The 17,910-nt window shown below is 38.4% G+C and overlaps 1 protein-coding gene across 5 annotated transcripts in view; it reads right to left on the bottom strand.

The window, feature by feature from the left end:
• Positions 1–17,313, bottom strand: part of LOC148351123 (uncharacterized) — an 86,011-nt gene extending 68,698 nt beyond the window's left edge. For 4 of the 5 annotated variants that reach the window (XM_088320192.1, XM_088320191.1, XM_088320193.1 and 1 more), the window contains exons 1-2: positions 17,084–17,313; positions 9,822–10,130 (exon numbers count right to left, since the gene is read on the bottom strand). In XM_088320192.1, the coding sequence (XP_088176318.1) occupies positions 9,822–10,130; positions 17,084–17,201 (427 nt within the window). In that variant the 5' untranslated portion in view covers positions 17,202–17,313. Of the gene's footprint in view, positions 1–3,677; positions 10,131–17,083 lie in introns of those variants that run through there. The other variant, XM_088320190.1, reaches the window with a different exon arrangement.
• Positions 17,314–17,910: the final 597 nt, after the last annotated feature.

The raw sequence follows: 17,910 nt of genomic DNA, 5'->3' as shown, positions 1-17,910 counted from the left end.
CTCATAACATCCAATCATTTGTTGACAAAGGACTCAAACAAAATCGTTTTGCGATCGACGCAAGAGCAACCGCATAAAAGTGAGCCGCGTCGATGGCAAATTATGCCTTTAGGGCATTGCGACACCATTCTGTTAAAATATAATTAAATGTATGATGAAATCCAGATATAAAGTGTACATACAATATACAAACATTTCATTACAGGAAAAAAAACTGTCAAGATACAGTCACCAAAATCATGAAGTCGAGGCAAATGATATTGCTCCTGTTATGGAAAAAAAACTCATTGAATATAGGGAAAAACTATGCCTGCTGGTTGTTCTACTTATCTTGAAACTATGTCCTCATGTCTCCAAGATATGCAAATCTTTAGAAAACAATGACAATAGTAGAAATTGTCCTTTTTATTTGGGAAAAAATACACAAAAGAAACCAATTTGGTAGTTAATGAGACTGCCAAATCACTGTCCTGCACATAAATCAGTGGTTCTCAAACAGTAGGGCGGGCCCCCCTTGGGGGTCAGGGCTCGGTCATGAGGAGTGCAAGCATGTTTGACTTCAGGAAACTTTTTGGTTTAACTTTTACAGAACAGAGTGCAATTGAACCTCCACTGCACTAGGGAGCAATAGTGTTCTCATTGTTACACTGTTTAGTTCCCATTTAGCGTCCAAACAGTTAATACAGCAACTACAAAAATGTTAGGACCATCACCTTACAACTCTGATTAAAAAATACTATTAGAGACAAGAAACATTCATTTAGCTCATGAGGAGATGTGTCAGTTCGGGGCCTGAAAATGTTAGTGTTAGAAAATAGTTGAGAAGCACTGCCATGCACCAACCAATAAAAGAAAGTATCTTACCTGTGAGCATGACAGCATGCTCTGCCACAGTTTGCACATTCGACTGTCTTCGGCCAGTGAACACATCAGGTCTTCTTGAACACACCCAGAATACTCAGAAAACAATAAAATATACATTTACACTTTCTTCCCGTACGAGCAGTATAACCTGTGTCTTGAAATACAATCAACACATCATTAGACTATACAAAATCAATAAGTTAATACAGTACTGTATTGCAATCAATCATGAAGACGTAATACAGTTGCAGTTGAGTTTTTGCCTGTTTTTAACCTGATTATGAAAAATATATGATGAGAATTATTTTATATCGCCTGTAAAAGTATTTCTAGTTGCATTTGGGTTTGATTATATTTGCAAACTAAAGGATTGTTAGTCCCGGAACTTGCTGCTCATTTCCCCTTAGCATGGCCTCTCCAATTGTGTATTACACGGACGTTAAATTGGCACAAGATGCCTTGAAATTCGTTTTTTTCCAAAATTGTTTTCAGACATTAACCACAGGTGTCATGGAATACTAATATATAGCGTTTTTAAAAGGTCACAATCTATTTCGGTCACTCAACCCTTACCGCAAATAACGAGATGCATTCAGGGCACTTCACCAAGAGGGTGATTCCGTGGTTCTTGCGCGCAAACACAAGCTGTTGCCCGCCAGATTTGACTTTTTTTTTTATTTTAATTTATTTTTGAAGCGCAAGACAATCTTAAATCGAAATCAACAATATAGTTTGGATTATTTTCATTCAAATAGCCAAGAAAAAAAATTCCCCCCAAAATTTAAACGACTCATTTTCCGACCACAAACCGAAACAGTGTGATAAAATTATCAAAACAGACAAATGCGATTGCCAGTATCCCATCAATTTCACATTAACAATTAAAGATCCACGATGCATTATTACTCCTGTTTAAGCAACATGATGCGTTCATGCGTTTTCGTTTAAGTATGCATTTAGAACTAGTGTTGACTTGCCATGTTGACGTGTAGTCGGCATGTATTGCTAGTCTTGGTTTTTGCGTGGTGGCAGGAGTCAAAATGCGAGTATGAGGGGCCACACAGCAAACTACAGTGAAACCTTTTCGAACGCCCCTCAGTTCGAACAAATCGGAGTCCGAAAAAAAATTCGAGAAATTCTTGCTTCGCTATTCGGTCAAAAAAATCGGAGTTCGAACGCCGGTAATGCGTGAGTGCGTACGCTAGGGTGCGATGCTGAGCGGCGTACGGGTGTAGATCGCTCTATTCGTGACCAACCGTTATCGCGTGTGGACGTGCTTCATTTTGCTTTCGCTTTTAATATAGGTGTACAAAGTTTTTTAGCCCCTAATTATGCCTCCGAAGAAGGTCAGTGCAAGCAGCAAAGTTGCTACAGGTGAAAGAAGAAAAGTAGTGCGTACAACTATTGCATTTAAGAAAATAATAATAGCAAAATATGAAGGAGGTGTGCGAGTGTGATCCTCTCCCCACCGTCTACCTGCGCCTTCTGCTGACCACCACAAAGGTAAGAAATCCTATGCATAATTATTTTCTTTATCCATTTTTTTATTTTTACACGTTCATGTTAGCATAATCTTTCGTACGGAAGATTACGATAACACGAACGTACGATTAGCCTGGGTTAGCTTTATGTTTCCGTTAAACATTCACGTAAACATTCAGGGTGTTGGAACGGAGCCCAAAATTCAGGGTGTTGTAACGCAGCCCCCTTGCCAATGAACCGGTCACCACTTGTTGTGGAGACCCAGGTGCTAAATGACTTGTAAACGACCTGATTTTTTTATTTTTACATTTATGTTAGCGTAATCTTTCGTACGGAAGATTACGATAACGCGAACGTACGATTAGCCTGGGTTAGCTTTATGTTTCCGTTAAAATTCAAGGTAAACATTCAGGGTGTTGGAACGGATTAAAACGATTTACATTATTTTTAATGGGAAAAATGATTTCGGTGATCGATCAAATCGGTTTTTGAACAGGGTTCTGGAACGGATTATGGTCGAGAACCGAGGTTCCACTGTACATTTATATTAGTACAGAAGATCATGTGACATGAAAGAGCAGTAAACTCTTAGTGATGACAAGGGCACATGGTCAGGCTCTAATTGGCAGAATGTGTGACGTCATGTACGGTGGTCTGCCTAAAGAACCTACCTAGGGGCCTCCAACTCTTCAAGCTTAGTGCTACATTTTTTTATTAATTTGCGCAAAAGGCACACAGTTTGAGATGCATTTCTGAAATAGCTGAGGCTATTACTATGTTGTTACCCAGTTAATTATTGGAAGCCGGGCCAGTGGGTGGGTTGGGTCCTCTCACAACTATTGTTACCCCCACCACTGTTTCCAGTGTTTTTCAGAGTTGTGTTTCACAAAGAGCCTTTTTTTTAAAAAATAGACCGTTTTTGTGTCATTCAGGGAATTCAGTTAAAAGTTGCTTAGTTGAAAAAAAGTTTAAATGAGTTAAATGTTCAAGCAGCACGGCGGGGCAGTGGTTAGAGGTTAAGAAGTATAAAAATAATAGACAACTACTAACATTTTTCAAATACTTACTAAAACAAAGCGGCTGAGTGCGTCAGGCGGTGCGGTCCACGGTGCAGCGGTCCACAGTGCAGAGGTTCATGGTTCAAGTCCCTTTAACAGCCTGCCTGTGCAAAGTTTGCATGGTCTACCGAATCCTTGCATGGGTTTCTTCTGTCAGGTATGAGTGAGCGTGTGAATGGTTAACTTTCTCTGTGTGCCCTGCAACTGGCTCACAACCAGATCAGTGATACCCCATGCCCATTGCCTGGTACCTGAATGAGGATAAGCGGTGCAGCAAAAGGATTTTAGAAAACAAAAAGTAGGGCTGCAACTATGTTTATTTGAACAATTGATGAATTGGTCAATTATTCTTTCGATTGATAAGATTTAAAAAAAAAACATTTTTGATTTCTTCCTGTATTTAAATATAGAATTTTTGGGCAGATAAATAGTGCACAAAGTAACAGAAAATTCGGTAACAATAAAAATCAAAATATTTGTCAACTAACAACAATGAACAAGATGCATAAAGATGTATGCTATACACCTGCAAATGCTTAAGATACACTTTTCCTACCACCTTAAACAAAGATCATACTACACGAAAACTTACAATGAAAACAAAAATGAAAAAAGGCAATAAATTAACATTTATGTGTATATTATTATCCGCAAAAACTACACTTTTCAAATTGTTGTCAACTAATTTGTTTTTGGGGGGTTAAATCTCTGAATATAACGTGCAGAGGACACATATTATGCTTAAGAATATATTACTTGCGTTGAGATAAACACTTCATTGTTATTATTTTTCTTTTTACTTTGTATTTTATATTAATTTCATATTTGGCTCATTCTGTATTTCTGCAGCACTTTCTGTCCCCGACAAAATTGTTAACTTTGTTGTGTTTGACTTTCATGCTAATGTTGTTTGTAATTTAAAAAAGATACTAAACACCAGGGCAGCACGGCGGCGCGGTGGTTAGCGCGTGTGCGGCACAGTTCTGAGGTCATGAGTTCAAACCCAGCTAACAACCTTCCTGTGTGGAGTTTGCATGTTCTCCCCGTGCTCGCGTGGGTTCCTCCGGGCACTCCGGTTTCCTCCCACATTCCAAAAACATGCATGTCAGGTTAATTGGCCGGTCAAAAATTGTCCCTGAGCGACTTGTCTGTCCCTGTGTGCCCTGCGACTGGCTGGCAACCAGTTCAGGGTGTCCCCTGCCCACTGCCCGGAGATAGCTGGGATGGGCTCTAGCACCCCCACGACTCTATTGAGGATAAGCGGTGCAGATAATGGATGGATGGAAGATACTAAACGTTCCTAGAGCGCCCCTTGTCGGACTTAAGTGGTACTACAACATAACGTGATCCGATGCACTTATTTGCATTGATATAACGTGTTGGCTCATAAAACACGCAACACGACAAATCAAGGAGGTAATTAGTTGCCAATGTTTTTAATAATAGATTTTAATCGATTTAATCAATCTGTTGTTGCAGCCCTAACAAAAGGTATTCTTACTTATGTAGAAAAGGGAATAGATCACTTCAGCACGTTACATTTTATAACATGATTTGGGCAATTTATTTTTCCTTCATTCATTTCAGTAACATGGTTGTAGTCAAATAAACACACAAAAAGGTGATGACACAATTGAAAAGAGGGAAAAGCTCAATTTTACAAAATAATATCACTCAAATCCAACACATTTGATCTTTAGTCAAATTCAAATGAATGAAGTTGTTACTTCACATCAAGTCATCGTGATTTGAATATAGGTCAAAAAAGTACTTTTTAGGTTCATCTAATTACAATCAGTTTTGGGAAAAAAATGTGCAAAGAGGTCATCTGGATTAGGTCAATTGAGAAAATTATAACATATATACATGTGTCCACAGGAGACTTTCAGAAAGTACTTCAGAAGAAAAGTCAATAATTGAACATACTCAGTAATGTCGTAGTAATTACTGCCATTCATCAATTAACTTCATATAATTATTCATTAAAAGTCCCCAACCCACAACATGAGCATTTTTAAAGAAACATTTTCAAACTCACACATTTTTTCAAACCAAAAATAGTTGGCAGAGTAAAGTCTTGACCGGTTTCTCATTGAGAGTTGAGTCCAAATCCGTTCATTCAGCGGTAGCTGCGTTTTCTTGAATGCAAATGCAAACTACGAGCGCATATCAAGGAGAGTGACCACTGCTATTCTCACCAGTACACTTGAGAACCTGAGTTTTAACTTGACGTGAGAATCTTTGACCACAAACTGAGCATAAAGTATTTTTCATCAGTGTGGGTTCTTGAGTGGCTTTTAAAGGTCCCAGCCTCAGATATTTTTTTGCCGAAAACAGGCAGCGTCATGAGGAACGATGCCTCCAGTCTCAATAAACTGGCGAGGAAAGCAAGCTCTGTTGTGGGCACAGAGCTCGACAGCCTGACAACAGTAGCTGAGAGACGGACACTGAAAAAGCTGCGATCAATCATGGACAATTCATCACATCCACTACACAGCATTATATCCAGACAGAAGAGCAGCTTCAGCGACAGACTGCTGTCACTGTCTTGTACCACTGACAGACTGAAGAGATCTTTTCTTCCTCGTGCCATGAGGCTCTTTAACTCCACCCGGCGGAGTAAAGGCCCACATTAAACCACACACCCTACATTGCATATTACCATACTTTTATTGCAGTGTGTATTTTATGTAGCACTATTTAAATACTCTATACAACACGCTACAGTGGGTATTAGCACGTTACATTGGGTATTTGTATATTGTATTCCTTTTACTTTATTATTGTATTGTTCTCAGCGAAGGGATGCTGCTGGAAATGTGAACTTCCCTGCGGGGATGAATAAAGTATCTATCTATCTGAGCAGGGGAATGTCTTTTCACCTGTATGGGTTTTGGTGGGTCTAGGGCTCATTTGTGGCTGAATGTTTGAACACAAACTGATCAGGTAAAAGGTTTCTCACCATTGTGGGTTCTTGTTTGACTTATGTCAAAGTCAAGGCCGGAAGTGGGGAGGGTCTTCTGAAGCCCCTTAGATGATCTAGATCAGGGGTCAGCAACCTTTTCGGTGTGGAGTGCGACTCTCAAAAGTCCTTGTAAATCAGTGTGCCACACCAAGATCAATGACTCGCACATTTTTTTACTATCCAACAAAGCTGTAATTTTGAACTACCTTGTGTATGAATTGTGCTATACAAATAAACTTGCCTTGGCTTATTTTACACCAGTCCAAATATACAATACAACATTGATATACATTTTAATCGTATAACTCAGTGTTTTTCAACTCTTTTTGAACCAAGGTACACTTTTATTGATAAAAAAAGTTCAGAGGCACCCAGTCTGTCGAAAATGAAGTTATGTCAAATATTTCACTGTACTACCTCATAAGCAAATAGAAAATTAGTATATAAAAAGAAGAAAATACTTGAATTATGTGCTTTGTTTTATTTTTTACAGTGCAATCTTAAACCGCTTTGTTAAACAAATTAAATTATTACATGTACTGTGCTACCTCAAGAGCAGATAATTAGTACATAAAAGTATATAAAAATCTACTGTCACCTACTGATATTGATGACTATTACAGTTCCTCGTCTGAAGATTGCAAAAATACTGAATAATGGCCTGATTTTTTGAAAAGATAAAATTGGGCAAATTCCAGCGGCACACCAGACAAGGTCTCACGGCACACTAGTGTGCCCCGACACACTGGTTGAAAAACACTGGTATAACTGACAAATTTATCTTCCACTATTCTTGTTCATCAATCAACTAAAAAATGAATGTGAATAACAAGTGGAAAGGCCTATAGCCATCCATGACTTCAACTTTTTGCCACAAGAATTAACCAGAAACAACCATTCTTCATTAAAAATGAACAACAATCAAAAAACAAGTGCTATTGACAGCTACCATACCATTCATCAATAATATCAAAACTTGAAATAACAGCAGCAAAGCAGAAGGCACGCGCGCACACACACGCACTTCTTAAAAATATTCACCATCAGTAAATGGTTTTCTGTGCTTTGCTATGCAGTGAGTAATATGATAGTTTTGTTGTTTTAGCGGTAAAAAAGGTTTTCAGGGTCTTGTCAGACTCATCCTTGAATTCAGGTTCATGTTTCGTCTCGTAACGACGTTTAACACTTGCTGTGCGAGGTACAACGCTCTCAAGGCATAATGCACAAAAAAGCACGGTCATTTTTTGCACAAAGCCTCATTCTTCTGTCCACGCTGGCTGAAAGGAACGAGATCTTTTCGCCCGAAAAGCCGTCATGATTTATTCATTTATCGCGCGCGTGTGTGTGTTTCGTTGGCTACGTTAAAACACGGAGCTCTCCTCTGCGAGGCGCAGCGCTGACACGCGCTCACACACGAAACAGAAAAGGAGGGGCGCTAAACACGGCGCACAACTGAAAATGTCTAAATTTCAGGAAAAAATGCGCTTTAAAAAAAATCTGTATTATTTAGCCGTGCGGTCGCGTGCCACAGGTTAACCCCTCGCGTGCCACACGTGTCATAGGTTGCCGACCCCTGATCTAGATTAAGTATTGTATAATCGGAATTGTTTTGTACCGTTTTCACGATACATTACTTCTTAAAGAAAGTGCAATTTTGACAATTATTTCATTATATTTCAAACAAATTGTACTTTTTAGATTTCAGATGAGAATGATAGAAAATTGCTATTCATTTTTGTCTTTGAAGTATATTTTGCCCTCTTTTGCCAAAACAGAAGACGTGGTTTATTCATGGTGCCTGAATAATGTCGGCTTCTTTCATTTAATGTTCATTTTTTGGGCATTTTATTACGAAATAAATTTGTCATTTGTGTATTGTGTGCTGAAAATGAAAGATTACTGACAAAGCCATATAAAAATATTGCTTTATTTATCTAATTATTTTGGAGTATATTGGTTGGGTTTTAGTCCCCTCGACCACAGTAAGGACAGACGGCGCAGAAAATGGATGGAGGTTTTAAATAGGTTCAATTGGGTTCACCCGACTATATGCATCATTTTTAAATATTTCACATTCGATCAGTCCAGCAATCAGCGTGTAGCAATTTTTTCTCATTTGGCCCTCCGTCCATATGACTTTAAACATTTATGAAATAGATTAAGTCAAAACAAATTAACAATGTATGTTAAGGCTTTAATTTTGTTTACCTTTTTTTCAATTACCGTATTTATTTGAGTATAGGGCATAATGTGTACAACGTTCGCCCCTAATATTGAATTAAAAATCAAACATTTTGTTTCACTTTTTTGGCTCAAACTAAGCATTGTAAAAAATATGTGCTTTGCTATGCAGTGAGTAATATGATAGAGGCAGCCAAGTATTAGAGGGAATGACATCACATCTCTAGAGGATTTGAGCCAAATCGGTCAACTTTGAGACTAAATTTCTTGAGTCCCTGGCTCGTCGAATATTTTGCAACATATTTGCACAATTGTGGCGAGGAACACTACACATTCTGCGCCGGATTTGAAATAAAATAAAATATTTTTTTGTCCTTGTGATTTCCGGGGGGAAAAATTTGCAACGAGCTGACCAGGCAAAAGTTTTCTCACCAGTGTTGATTCTTTTGTATTTTTTTGTTTCCTTTGAGGTTAAAATTTTCACTGCAAATGTTTGTAGGAATAAGATTTCTCACCAGTGTGGGTTCTTGTGCGTGTGTTTTAAGGCCCTGCTCTCTGTATTTGTTTTTTTGCCTCAAACCAATCAGGCTAATAAGGATTATCACCAGTGTGACTTTTTGAGTGGTTTTTCAAATATCTCTTTTGGCTGAATTTCTGACCACAAGTTAAGCAAGCAAACGTTTTTTCACCAGTGTGGGTTCTTGTATGGCTTTTCAAGTTTACACTCAGACTAAATTTTTGCCCGCAAACTGAGCAGACAAAAGGTTTCTCACCAGTGTGGGTTCTTGTGTGGCCTTTCAAGGCTCTGTTCTCTCTGAATTGTTTACCACAAACTGTGCAAGCAAAAGGTTTTTCACCAGTGTGGATTCTTATGTGCCTTTCTAAGGTGCCACTTTGGGTAAAATTTTGCCCACAAAAAGAACAGGTAAATGGTTTTTCACCAGTGTGGGTTCTTGTGTGCCTTTTTAAGGTTCCACCCTGGGTAAAATGTTGTCCACAGATCGAGCAGACAAAAGGTTTTGCACCAGTGTGGGTTCTTGTGTGCCTTTTTAAGGTCCCACTCTGAGTAAAATTTTGCCCACAAATTGAGCAGGCAAAAGGTTTTTCACCAGTGTGGGTTCTTGTGTGACTATTTAAATGTGATTTCTGGGCAAATTTCTGACCGCAAACGGAGCAGGCAAAGGGTTTCTCTCCAGTGTGCGCTATCAAATGGGATTTTAAATGAGACTTGCGCCCAAACCTTTTCCCACAAAAAGAACATGTGTTGTCACCTTCCGATTGTTCGTCGCCGTCAGTGAATGCAGAGTCGGACGTGTCGTCATCATCTGTTCTCCCCTGTTGACAGGAGATGCTAGGAGAATCTTTCCCGTTGTTTTCGTCCCATTGACCTTGATCTTGAGAGGTTAAACCGGCCCTAGTCACAGGCAACTCTATGAAATGTTCCTCCTTTTTAACATCAACAGACTCCATGTTCTCTTCCTCCTTTTTGACATCAACAGGCTCCAAATCATCCTCCTCCTTTTTAATCTCAGGCGACTTTGGCTCCTCTTGCCAAGGAAGAAAATACTCCTCACTGACGTCTACGGTACACAAGACACATAGGCTTTTGGAAAATCTCTTCACATAAAAAAGGTATTTTTTTTACAGCAAAAGCATAGGGGGAGAAAAGAATTGCAGTAAATTGGAATATTTTATTTGTTCATTATATTACAGACAACTGAGGAAGACAGAGGACTTACATTGACCAGGTTGCCAACACAGGTGCCAATGTGAGTATACGCAACTTCCCACATAGCAAAACATTCAGCCAAACGTTCACACCACCCAAAAAACTAAAATAACTGATTATGGAAATGAAAAATATAAGAAAAGGGGAGATAGTTGTATGATAACATTAAGACGTATAAAGTCAATAAATTATAACAGTAATAATCAATTGATTTAGTATAGGAGGAATAAATAGAAGTAAAGGAAAAAATAATAAAAGGAAACGGAAAAAACAAGTTTTATACAGTGCAGCTCAAACCTCATCGTTGCTTAGTTTTTAAACTGTCTAGTGTAATAAAAAGGGTTGCCAGGTCTTGAAGAAGGCCTGTAGGAAATCTTTCTGGAAGAATCAGATTTTCTCAGGCTTTACATTTTGCAGTATTTTCTGAATCTATCTTGAATGTGTCCACTTACAGGGATACTCAAATTCTAAAACATACAAAATGTGAGAAAACAGTACATCCATCCATCCATTATCTGCACCGCTTATCCTCAGTAGAGTCGTGGGGGGTGCTGGAGCCCATCCCAGCCATCTCCGGGCAGTGGGCATGGGACGCCCTGAACTGGTTGCCAGCCAGTCGCAGGGCACGCAGGGCATTCGCTCGCTCATTCACACCTAGTGACAATTTGGACCAGCCAATTAACCTGACGTGCATGTTTTTGGAATGTGGGAGGAAACCGGAGTGCCCGGGGGAAACCTACGCAAGCACGGGGAGAACATGCAAACTCCGCACAGGAAGGTTGGTAGCTGGGTTTGAACCCATGACCTCAGAACTGTGCCGCACATGCGCTAACCACCGCAAGTATTGCATTGAAATCTGTTCCATGTCAACTTATTATTTGCACATTGAAAGGTATTTTGACATATATACAAGAAAAACAAATCAACTTTTTGTTTCATACATTGCAACACAGCATTGTCTCTGTGAATGCGCTGCTCAAAAATGTCTTCATTGGCAAAGATAACCAAGTCACACCATTTAAGTCCTGGAATCAGCAACTGCCCCTGGACTTGCCAATAATGGCAATGGCTTTCTTTCAGCGTATTCACACCATGATCGATTTTGAGGTACTTGCAATCAATGTAACTTTGTATATTTGGGCATTTAATTTCAACGAGCCCGACTGATGGTCTCTCGATAGGGTCATATACCATGCCCATCAGGTGATGCACCCAACCACAGTGCATCTGGATGAACCACTAGCCCGTTTTAAAAAAGTTCACATTTTTTAAAATGGCATAATTCTTTAAGGCATTTGATTCTATCTGCAGACCCCTATTCATGTGTTCAGTTTGTCGTGTTCCTCGGATGAGTCTTTCTGACAGGTTTTCTCTTTGCTTGGAGCAACATGACTGATTGACCTCCCTGAAATGTGACGCAGTTACTCTTGCTTTTTCAAGTTTGGTCTGTGGTGCTACACTCAGACAGTTCTCCGGACATCATTTACAGTGATCTTCGGGAACACCAACAAACAGCGTGTATAAGTTACCTCCGCCGTGACCTTATTTAGCGCTTTGTTTGTGCCGTTTACGAGAGACCGGAAATGACTAACTATCCTTACTCGAACACGGAAGTAAGTCGTGCATGGAGTCCATTTGCATTCTCGGCAGCCGATCAGAAGCCTGCATCGAATAACTTTGTGCTTTCGGACTTTCCCGAGCGTTATAAGGTTGTGCATTTGCATATCATTTTCCAAAGTAGATGCACAGAGAACACAAGAAAAATCGATAAGTGGTTAGGACTCAAGCCAAAACCTCAGCCCCAGAAGAAAGATTAGAAAGAAGCTAACAAAATTTATGACGCTACAAAACGTCAAACCTACATTAAAAGCATCGTGGAAAGAGGACTTCAAGTGGCTTGTAGTAGACAACGCAAACATGCATGAATGAAAATGAGTAAATACAGGTACATACTGATGGCAGATGGAAAACAGCGATGTCATATACATGCAATGAATGTTATAAGTAGATTTATAATAAACTGGATTTTAAAGTGTTGTTCTGTTATATATTCTGATTATATACACATATACATATATATATATACATACATATACACATACACATATATAATATATATATATATATATATATATATATATATATATATATATATATATATATATATATATATACATACATATACATGCACTATGATGACTTTGCACCAAATGCAATATTGCACAACCCTTACGATACCAACGGTATCACGACAACACTGTTTGTAACATCCCACATGCCGACATTTCTTGTGTAAATACCATGTAAATTATACTTATAGCCTTATCCCCCTTGTTTTATAACCTTATCTTCTCTGTTCCTTTATCTTCTTGGCTCATACCTCACTGTGAATGTGTAAAACTGGAGTGTTATGCCCAATTTCGTTGTCACAATATGTTAACCCATTTTGTAACGATGACAACAAAGGTATATTCTATTCTATTCTATTCTATACAGTTGCTTGCTAAACTATTTGGCCCCCTTGAACTTTGTGAACTTTTGCCACATTTCTGACTTCCAACATAAAAATATAAAACTATAATTTCCTGTGAAACATCAACAATAAGTGGGACACAATCATGAAGTGAAAAACACTTAATTGGATATTTTAAACTTTTTAAAGTTTTTTAACAAATAAAAACGAATAAGTGGGTGTCCAAAATTATTCAGCCCCATTGAGTTAATACTTTGTAGCGCCACCTTTTGCTGCGATTACAGCTGCAAGTCGCTTGGGGTATGTCTATCAGTTTTGCACATCGAGTAACTGATATTTTTGCCCATTCCTACTTGCAAAACAGCTCGAGCTCAGTGAGGTTGGGTGGAAAGCATTTGTGAACAGCAGTTCTCAGTTCTTTCCACAAATTCTCAATTGGATTGAGGTCTGGACTTTGACCTGGCCATTCTAACACTGTGATATGTTTTGGATGAACTATTCCATAGCAGCTTTTGCTTTATGTTTCCGATCATTGTGTTGTTTGAAGACAAATCTCTGTCTCAGTCTCAGGTCTTTTGCGTACTCCATCAGGTTTTCTTCCAGAACGGTCCTGTATTTGGCTCCATACATCTTCCCTATTTTAATCTTTTTTAACAATTAAAAAACAAAAAAGTGGGTGCGCAAAATTATTCAGCCCCTTTACGTTCAGTGCAGCAAACTCTGTCCAGAAGTTCAGTGAGGATCTCTGAATAATTCAATGTTGATCTCAATGACAACGATGATATATGGAATCCACCTGTGTGTAATCAAGTTTCTGTATAAATGCACCTGCACAGTGATAGTCTCAGAGGTCTTTTTAAAGCGCAGAGAGCATCATGAAGAACGAGGAACAAACCAGGCATGTCCAACTACTGTTGTGGAGAAGTTTAAAGCTGGATTTGGATACAAAACTATTTCCAAAGCTTTAAACATCCAATAAGCACTGTGCAAGCAATTATATTGTATCCGCAAAAATGTAAAACCCACTTTTAAACCTGTTGTTAACGATTGTTTTTTGGGGGTTGAATCTTTGAATATAATCAAAATTCCCAATCTGCAATTAATATACAATATGGTTAAAAGAATGCCCCTTGTGTTGAGATAAATATGTCATATTATTTTTCATTTATATATTTGAAATGTAAAAAGTGTGCATTTATATCGCGCTTTTCAAGTTAATGAAGACCTCCCAAAGCGCTTTACAATGTACTTCACATTTTATTTTATTTTTATTTTTTTAACTATTTCTGCAGCACTTTCTGCTCTCTTCTTAACTTTAAAGTATTTGAATGTCAATTTGGTTTGTAATGATGCAACGTTCAATAAAAATGATTTTTTGGAAAAGTAAGCTACTTTTATAAAACCGATCTTAAGGCGCCCTCTGTCGGACCAAGATAGCACTACAACTTCACAACGAGATCCAACGCACTTATTTGCATTGATTAACGTGCTTAGTGGCTTATAAATTGCGCAACACAATACATCGATGAGGTAGTTGTCAATGCTTTTATTAATCTATTTTATTTTATTTGATCGATTCGTTGTGGGAGCCCTACAGTATTCGTTAGTCAGTGTTGGGAATATTGCCGTTATTTTTTTCAGTGACGGGGGGATCCAATTATTTTTTTATGCCGTAACCATTACTGACGGTCAAAAGTGGTACGTTACTTTTAATAAATTTAAGAAACTACCAGCCATAGCGAATCTACTTTGCTTTGTTAATTTGTCACCTTCGAAAATAGCTCACATACCTCTTATGACTCCACTGGGGGTGGGTGTTTAGTATAAATCAGCATGTTGTTTCTTGTTAAGGCTATGTGCAGTCTTTTGTGTAAGCAAGATAAGAAGGACATCCTCAGTCAGCCTTTTAGCATATTTATTCACCAACAACAAGTTAACTTGAACACGGCTCTCATTCAACCTAACATAGCAGCAATCCACAACAACATAAAACGATGCGTGATAACGTCACACAATGGAGACCGTCCTACCATAACACAAAAAGTAAGAGCGCTATTAAATTCACAACACTAATATCTGATTTGATGAAATAAATGTAGAATTCTTTTTCAATGGTTCCTGCGTCTTTAAACACTAATTGTTCCAAAATCTTGTCCGCTTTCAAAGAAAATGAGACACAGAGATACAGACAGACACAGAGACAGACGCAGACAGAGAGAAAGACAGAGAGGGAGAGAGAGAGAGACATAGGGAGAGACAGAACAAGAGACAGACAGGGAGAGAAAGACAGAGAGAAAGATACAGAGAGACAGCAAGGGACAGAAGGATAGAGAGACAGAGGAATAGAGAGATAGAGAGATAGAGAGAGGAGGATAGAGACAGAGGGAGGGATGGGAGTGAGAAAGAGAACTAGTGAGAGGGACTGGACACTTTATATTGTTTTACTGTTGACTTTTTTGTGAACAAAATATTATCCAGGTTGTTAGGGTTTGATATATTTATTTTACACTGCAGTGTTAAACGCACTTTATATTGTTGAACTGTTTAGTTTTGTTGTGTAAAAATACTTGGAGTACAGCAACATATCTCTACTTGACATGTTGTCCGATTTGAGTTTGTGATTTATTCTATAAGTGAATTCCCTTTACATTGTTTTACAATTAAATGAAGAAAATACTTAAAGTACGGAAGGCTATGTTTACTTGACCAGGTGACTCAGGTTTCAAAAGTTGGATTTAATTTGTTAAACTCACTTTATATTGTTTACTGTTAATTATTATTTTATCATATTGTCTACTGTTTATTTTTATTGCACTTTGGTGTAGGATAAATCTGTTGCTGGTGAGGTCTAATAAATATTAAAAGGTTTGATAGGACAACTACCTGTCTGTTCTTTTACATTAAACTGAATCGAATAGTCAAGTCAAGGCGTGTTTTTGTAAAGCCCTGATTCACAAGTGTCAAAGGGATCACATTCCATAGATTATCATTACACCATCCCCTGATCTAAAACATACATGAGGGCAACGAAAAACTCAAAACATCAGCAAGCGGAAAATGAAGAAACCAAGCTGCAATGGATGTTGCCACAACAACAACAAACAATACACAGACACGTCAACATGAAACATAGGTCATCCATAAGCTATAGAATACAAGTGTGGTTTGAGCCTAGATGTTAACAGTTCCACTGAGGTTGCAGATCGAGTACTGCTCAGAACATTTCAACTTCTTTGATGTACGACAACTTATTTTAAAGATAACGGAAATAGTGACTTCCCCTGGTAACTAAATATTTTTACTTTAGAGTAAGTTACTGACTCAATGACTCACTACTCCTTCCAAAAAGTAACTAAACTTACTTTTTCAAAGTAATGTGCCCAACACTGGCTATAGTAGCCGTATTGTAAAAGAAAGAAAAAAAGAAAAAACCTGCAGTCGCAGGAATAAAATAGCCATTGTGGTAAAATTTAAAAAAGAAAATATTTCCTTCATTTATTTAATTCCATTGAGGAAAATTAACATCCAAAGTCACACATTTTCCGCAAATTAGTGGCAGGCGACACCGAACCGAATGTACGTGGTTGTTGGCAGTGGAATGGGCAAGGCTAATCTAGAATGCTCAGGATAAATATAATTTGGCGGGCCGCAAATCAAGAAATCCATTAAATGAAACAATGTGTGTTCTCTGTTAATACGATATATGGTTACAAGAATTCAGAGAACAAACTGAACACTCAAAAGTGACACAACAGCACCCAGAAAAATGTGACTGGGTGAGCAGTAGGGATGGGCGGAGATATACACACACAGCACGCTCAACACTCTCTCGCACGCCCCCTGCCCGAGAGGGAAATAAACTTCTTGTTTGCAGTTTTTTTGGACATTTTTTTCTTATTAGATTTCCCTGTAGAATCAAATGTTTGAATTCAATTTAAAATCTGACTCCTCTATCTGCTGTTTGCGAAGTAAGACACACAAACCTGTTAAGTTGTGTTATGTGGTTTTGGCGAATGCAGGGTATGAGAACACTCAACGTAAAGAAAGGAAGAAAAAAAGAAAGACTGGGATGGGCTCCAGCACCCCTGCGACCCTACTGAGGATAAGCGGTGCAGAGGATGGATAGAGATAGACAGAGAGATAGATAGATATAGAGAGATAGAGAGAGACGGATTTAAACACACCACCGGACGCCAACATAGCCGTGCTTGTCACACAATTCCCCAGTGAGTCTCTTCTGTCATAATTCAATAACTTACATATATAATACAATGTACTTCCGGAGCCAAGAATAAGGTATCAAAAATAGTGTGTAAACTAAAATGACCAACCTGCTCTCACAACTCGAAGCTGCTTGCTAACATCGGCTGGCTGTCTATATTCTCGCTTGGTCTCTTCTTGCGCTCTCCAGAGCTCTTCTTTAAACTTCCCTTTCGCTCTTGAGCACATTTGAGTTGAGTTTTAAGCTTACAGTAGGTTTTAAACAACATAAATGGAGCTTTTCTCCACGGTTGGAGCGGAACACAACGTGTCCAGAAACAACCTAGGACCGACTCGAAAGGACAAGGAAGGTGGGAGCAATCCCAAACCACTTCCGGATCACAAAATAGCTGCCACCTGGTGGCTATGTTGAGAAGTACCTTGAAGTCAAGTCAAGTAAATGGTAAATGGTCTGCATTTATATAGCGCTTTTAAAGTCAACGAAGACTTCCCAAAGTGCTTTACAATGTGCTTCACTCTTACCCATTCACACACACTGACACACACACACTCACAAACCAATAGCAGCTGTGCTGCCAAGGTGCCAACCTGCTTATTGGGGGCAGGAAACTATGAAAAATTCTAAGCAATTGTTTTATAAAATTTTCAATAGTAAAGGTACCGTTGTTTTTAAAAAAAAATCTCCAATGACTATTTGAAAAAAAAGTGTTTTTTTTTTTAATTCTCTTAGGAAAAAATCATTTTTCGAAAAAGATGTCATAATGACAGTGACATTTAGAACCATTTTAATTAACATGTCTTTTTTCCTTTATAACAAATGGGACAAGGACAGACATCTGCATAATAGCCTGACTGCACATTTTACAAGGAATAATATTGCATAAGCCATGTTGAATTAAAAAAATACAAATTAAATTGTGACGTGACTCACTCTTTC

The sequence above is a fragment of the Urocampus carinirostris genome, chromosome 16 (genome assembly GCF_059441175.1).
Source record: "Urocampus carinirostris isolate Australia breed hairy pipefish chromosome 16, RoL_Ucar_1.0, whole genome shotgun sequence".
Classification (NCBI taxonomy): Eukaryota; Metazoa; Chordata; class Actinopteri; order Syngnathiformes; family Syngnathidae; genus Urocampus; species Urocampus carinirostris.
The sequence above is the reverse complement of the archived record's forward strand: the minus strand, read 5'-3'. Positions and strand labels throughout refer to the sequence as shown.